Consider the following 6,189-nt stretch of genomic DNA (forward strand, 5'->3'; position numbering starts at 1 on the left):
TGCTGAGGAGCCCTACACTCCTGAGGTAGATGGGCTCCCATGCACTTAGAGGTCCAGGTAAGAGCACTTTGAAGGTTTTAAACCTCTCTGTGAAAGCCTTTGTTTATTTTTACTCGCCTTGTGAAATCCTATTAGTATATTCAAATAGCTGTCCTGGAAATGAAAAGAAGCTTTCTGTGCTAACACTCACACACAGTGCTTGGACGCTGCTGCTCATCAGCTCCGAGTTAGAGCTGCTGCTTCTCCCAGCTCTGTAAGCTGCCTCTCCTTGTCACTGCATCCTTGGACCTTTCTGAAACACAGACTCACTGCCTACAGCCAGGTTTGTACTGACACAAGTTTTATGCCGTGTTTGATAGGTTAAAGAAGTAATTCCAGTAATTTTTTCTGACTACACGTTCTCATTTCACAGCAAAGCGGAAAAATTACTGGTATTGCTGAAATAATAATACTTATGTAATAAGGATACATACGTGATGGGTTTATGTGATTTAATAGTTAGAATTATGTGATGGACTGGGGGGATTTGATATTAATTTAAATTGAAAATTTGCTTTTAAAATTGTTGTGTATTTTTAGTTGCTGCTATGTGTTGCCAGCTAGAATTTCTGGTTTATTTTAAACACATACAGACACCCTGGCCAGCACAGCCTGTCTCCTCCTCTGGCTACCCTGAACCACTTTTTCCAGTGATGGAGGTTTTTTTTGGCTCCAATCCTCCAATCAGATTTCTAAAGATCCCTGCAACTTGAAGTTCTGTTGCTCAGCAGAGCCCCAATTTCACATTGTTGCATGGTAGCTGTGGTTGCTGAGGAGGAAGCAGCTGTGCCAGAGTCTGACCTGGGATTTCACCTACTTAAGCCAGGCTTGTATGGGCAATATAAAATGAATTTGTTTTCTGAATAGATCTCAGTGATAAATTGCATGCTCACATTGATCCTGCCAAGTGCTTACTCAAGTGGAGCTCGAGCAGTGGCCTCAAGCTTCCAGGAAGATTAATGTCTATATCTATACCTATTTATGTACCTAGATCTGTATATATATACAATCTATAGATCTCTCTCGGCCTCCATCTCTATGTAATCTATAACTACACCTGTATCTGTATGAAAAAAATTAAAACCCTGTCAGCATGTGTTTTCTGGCATGGGGAAGCTTGCTGAGCTGGGGTGTCTGTAGGCAGTAATTTCTACCCAGCTTCAGCATGAAATCTGAAAGAAGGAGTAGCTCCCTCCCTGGAAACTCTGCTCCTCTCCCTCTCAGTCCCCATCTTCCTTCCAGCAGACCTGCACAGGAATATAAATTTGTCCCCTTCAAATATTGCCATGACAACTAAGAAGAATTCTCAGAAGCATTCCTACCATTCCTACCAAGTCCTGGAACAGGAAAGGCAAAAGGTGGCGATAGCTGCATAAGATGTGTCTGCTTATTGGATAAGGCAAGGCTCAGGCATTCTGGTTTCTTTTTTTTTTTTTTTAATGAAAATATCATTGGTCCAAGGCATTTCCCATGGCAGGATGTCAGTCTCTTGGTTGAATCACTTTCCACAGAAGACGTGAGACAGGGGGCTGGTGACTGGAGTACAGACTGACACACTTGTGGAGAGTGTACTTAGCTGGCCAGAAATTATTTCAAAGCCATGTGCCACCATCACCAAAAGTTGCAAAGAGAAGTCCTCTGGGAAATGATTAATCAGCCTTGGTAAACAAGTAAAGCCAGCTTATTGTCAGTGCTGAGCCTGCAGAGGGAACACCAGGGCCCCTCGGTGAGGCTGAAGCTGTGAACTCCGCTGTGTCTCCGCAGCCCCCTCGCACCCACGCTGCTGGACTGCTCTTCTGACCTGCACCTGGCCAGTGGAACCCCTGACCTCTGATGGCTCCCTGGAGGCTTCCCGTGCTCCCCGTGGCTCTGGTGTGGGGCTGGGTGTTGGCCTCCTCCTCCCCCACCACAGGTAAAACCCGGTGTGCTGTTGTGTCACTGCCTAACTCCTGCTTCGTGTTAACTTGGGCCCTTTGTGGAGCTTGTCCTTCAACCCAAACTTCTGTGTGTGTGCACTGCTGTGCGAGTGGCTGGTTTATAAACCTGTAATCCATTGTCTAAATATATTATGTGTTTAGTGGATGTTTTTCTGAGCGAATTTGAAAGGAGAAGAGACTGCCTTTGGTGCACAGCAAATACACTGTTTGACAGAGAGTTATCAAATATAAACTCTGCTCAGATACATAAATGCTCCTGAGCATGGTCCCTGCCAGACAGACTGTGCTGGGTGTAAGAACCACAAGGCTTATTTGTACTTGGAGAATGATGCTTCTAAGACAATACTGCTCTTCAAGCTATCACTCCTGGCAATGGCACTTGAAGCACCCTTTGCTTCAAGCCCCTGAGCATCTCTTTGCTGCACTGCACCTGCTGGCTCTTTTGGCCTCTGGCAGCTGGCACTTCGCACCCAGAGAGATGGTGAGCAGGTCTGGCCCTCCCTCCCTGCTGTAACCAGTGCGTGGTGCAGAGGTGAGAACTTGCCCAGGAGGCCACTGAGAGACTGCCTGTCTTGGCAGCCAGCACACACAGAAAGCTGCCAGCAACCCCCTGCTGCCACGCTGAGCAGAGCAGGCTGCCTTTGAAATGGGTTTCAGAAAACGTAAGTGTCACCTCCACCTCTCTGAGCAGCACAGGGAAGTGCAGGCACAGAGGTGGAAGATAAGAGGGGGACACCTGGCCGGCTGCCATTTTTCCACTGGCAAAATAGGTGGAAATTTGCAAACCCCACGTGCTGCTTGCACTGCCTCAGAGGGCATGGTGTGGACAGAGGTGGTGGGGGGCAGCTGGGGACAGGCAGGGGTTTGTCACCAAAGCAGTGATGTTGGTGACATCAGCGTGCCCAGCAGCCAGGAGGGGTGGCTGTGAGGGCAGTGGGTATCCCACAGCCAGCTCAGCATCACCTGACTCACCACCACAAACATCAGGGGGAAATGCTGTTAGTTTGGTTTTTTACAAGAAACATCCAGGAGCAACTTTTCTTCAAGAGTGGATGATGGAATAGAGCATTTCTAGTCCTGTGTTCTGTATGGGTGATGTGAGAAGGTAATGCATTTTTGTGAGAATGAGAAACTGCAAGAGGCGGTGCTGACATTTAAAAAACAATCAAATCCCAGAATGCCAGCAACATCCCAAAAAGAAGCTTTTCTGTTCCCTCTGAAATCCAGTCAAAATTTATTTTGCAAGAATTGCTGTTTACAATAACAATTCTTTTGAAAAAACACTGCTGTTTTGCTCAAGCTCAGGATGTAAATAAATTTCAGAGCATACTCATAGCCAGTCAGAAATTCCAGTTCTGACCAATCTAATCATCTCTTGACAGCTTATCACCTGGCTCATGACAAAGGCTAGCAGCTTTTTGCTTCCTTGTTTGCAGTGCTGCGAGGCTCAGCATTTAAACACTCAGGAGGAGCTTCCCAAGCACTTGCTCCAGTATCATCCTAAATACATGTCCTACTTCACCATCTACTGTAGCAACAAATCTCCCATGGAGCTTCACATCTGGGGGAAAGTGGGATTTTCAAATGGCTGCCCCAAGTGTGTTTTGTTTCATTTGGGAAAATTTCTATAGAAGAAACATCGTCCAGCAATGTACCCTGCAAACTTTTCAGGGAGCGTATTAAAGCTGGACTTATGTCACCATATTCCACTGAAAAATATTCTTATGGTCTGCTTTCACCACGGGTTTATAAAAATAATAAAAGGGGAAAATGGTGTAAATCCTGATGAAGACATGAAAAAGGTGTTAGAGAAGCCAGTGATCTGGAGGCCAGATTCAAAGGGAGAACGGTGGTAGTGCTGGACTGACACTGACAGGAGATGGGCTCCAAATTCCTGGGAAATAAAGTGTATCATGCAGAAACCAAATGGATAATCTCACCTTTAGACAGTGGAGAAAAATGACCTTAGACATCAACAAAAGTTGACTTTGTTTCAGCTAATAAAACTGAGCAGCCAAACAGCTGTTGTTATGTGAATGACAACTCCATACAGAGCTAGACCATTAGGACACACCTTAGTATGGAATTCATCCACAATACTTACTTATTTATTGACATATATCAGCACCTTATATTCTTATAAAAGCCAGATCAACTGTAAAGGCACTTTTTGTGTAGTATTGGTAGATGTCCAAAATAAGAATTATTCTAATTCTCTGCTTTTTGCCCTTTTTTTTCCTGTTTTGTTTTTTTTTTCCCCATTAATCTTTAATATACTTGAAAGGAATATTTAAAGCAATATGGATGATTTGTGTCTATAATGGTAAAGGAATAGAAATCCCCCTGACAGCATGCTTTGACCTGTCATCCTGCATTGGTGTGTGTGCTGAACACAATGTTTGCAGGGATAACTGTCCTGAAGGTTGGTAAATATCATGAGTTGAAGGTCAGCAAATAGAGGACATGAAAGGTCACCCCAGGACAGCAGTTTTGCTTAAAACATCTTGAAAGAGAGTGTCAAAAAGTGGCATTCTGTGTGCATTTTCAATGGTCCTCAAGTGTTTTCTCTGAGCACCAGTAAAACTGGTTTTTCGGGGGGTGGGTGGGAGCAGAGCTTGTGTGATTTGTTGAGAACAGGGTATTCAACATCCAGGGCTGCAGCCAGCAGCACTTCCCTCCACATCCAGCAGCTGCATTTCAACAAATCATATCAACTTATCATACCAACAAATTTCATGACTGCTTTGTGTTTGTTTTCTTCACTTTGACACCCAGTTTTACCCTCTGCTTTGTTTTTAATGTAGTTGCTCCCCCACGAGACCTTCAGATCACTGACCCTGGGCTCCTGGGTTCTCTGGATGTAGAGTGGAAGCCTCCACCCCACGTACAAACCTTCAACGAATGCACGGTGAAATACAAGTTTGAATATCGCAACAGCGGGGACAGAGACTGGAAGGTAGGGCAAAGCATGAATTAGTCCTCCCAAACCAGGGCTATTGTTCTGCCTTTACTTCCTGCACAGGTTTATGTTTGCATTTCAAGGAGGAGTGGAACCAAAGCAGTTCCAGTTTTCCATGAAAAACCAGAATGTTTCAGTGGTTTGAATGGGAATGTGTTTTGAAATGTAACAGCAGTGGCAGCAGCCATGGAGGGGTAATTTCTGTCAGAGGGCTGGGTGTTTGCTGCCCAAAATATTTCAATAACATTCCTCACTGTAAAAGGAAAAAAAATTTACACTTTTCAAAAGCAGCTTTATGGGACTTGAACTGAGACAACAGATCCTTAGGGATGCAGAGTGGTGAACAAATAAAAGTGAAATTTCACTAATTATCCTAATGTTCCAACATTCCCTCTACCCAGAAGTGTGTTTTAAGTACCATTTGCTTCTCTCTTTTAGATATGGTTGACTCTAACTCAGCTCTTTAATAAAATTGTCAGTTTTCTCTCACTGGTGTGCAGCAGGGCAGTAGCAGGCACGGCACAGAAAGGGTTGTTGGAACATATTTTGTGAGTGCTTAGAAGATGAAAACTGCTGCACACTTAGGAAGGTAAATGGAATGGGGAGAGGAGAAACCCAGCAGTGGGAGCTGTTTGGTTGACACAAGGTACTGAGGAAAAATATGCCGAGGATCTTTCCCAACAACCTAAAATACAGACTGGTATCCTGAAAGAAAAAAGGGATTTTTTTGTACAATCCTAAGGCGGGAGTGCTAGAGGGCTTGCCAGCTCAAGAGACCAGGAAGAGAGAAGGAGCAATCCATCAGGCTGGCAGTGCTGTGGAGCCCAGCTGCTTGCTGGAACAGCTCATCTGCTTCACCTGCCTGAGTCAGCAAAGCCAAGGCTGCCAGGCCGTGCTCAGCCACCACAGAAATGGGGTTAGCCCCAGCCATCCCATGGGAGCCTGCAGAGGTGGAAAGTCCGGTTTCAGCCGTGCATTGTAAATGCAAGGGCGTGGAAAGGGGCCCTTGGGCCTGATGTTGGTCACGATGCAGCTCACACTCCCAGATATGCAGCAGGGTGTGTCTGTGCAGATTCCTCCAGGATGATTTTAACTGCAATTTGAAAGAAAAGCATACACTGTTTCAAAAAACACATCAGAATTCCTGAAATCATGGGTAATAAAAGTTTCTTATATGAGGCAGATGTACAGACTAGAACAAAATCACCTCTGACACCTTGCCAAAATCTTGACCTCAGATAAGGTCATGAAGAG

General features: G+C 44.9%; 1 protein-coding gene and 1 long non-coding RNA gene across 2 annotated transcripts in view; one reads left to right on the forward strand and one right to left on the reverse strand.

Annotated features, from left to right (window-relative positions):
• The first annotated feature begins 362 nt into the window (after positions 1-362).
• The window catches only part of IL13RA2 (interleukin 13 receptor subunit alpha 2), a 14,000-nt gene continuing 8,173 nt past the window's right edge, over positions 363-6,189 (forward strand). The window contains exons 1-2 of the mRNA XM_017737615.1: positions 363-1,951; positions 4,781-4,932. Coding sequence (XP_017593104.1) covers positions 1,873-1,951; positions 4,781-4,932 — 231 coding nt within the window. The 5' untranslated portion in view covers positions 363-1,872. The remainder of the gene's footprint in view (positions 1,952-4,780; positions 4,933-6,189) is intronic.
• The window catches only part of LOC108447476, an 18,128-nt gene continuing 16,877 nt past the window's right edge, over positions 4,939-6,189 (reverse strand). Inside the window, exon 4 of the long non-coding RNA XR_001863074.1 lies at positions 4,939-6,028. This is a non-coding gene — a long non-coding RNA (uncharacterized LOC108447476). The remainder of the gene's footprint in view (positions 6,029-6,189) is intronic.

Source organism: Corvus brachyrhynchos, unplaced genomic scaffold (genome assembly GCF_000691975.1).
Source record: "Corvus brachyrhynchos isolate BGI_N302 unplaced genomic scaffold, ASM69197v1 scaffold346, whole genome shotgun sequence".
NCBI lineage: Eukaryota > Metazoa > Chordata > Aves > Passeriformes > Corvidae > Corvus > Corvus brachyrhynchos.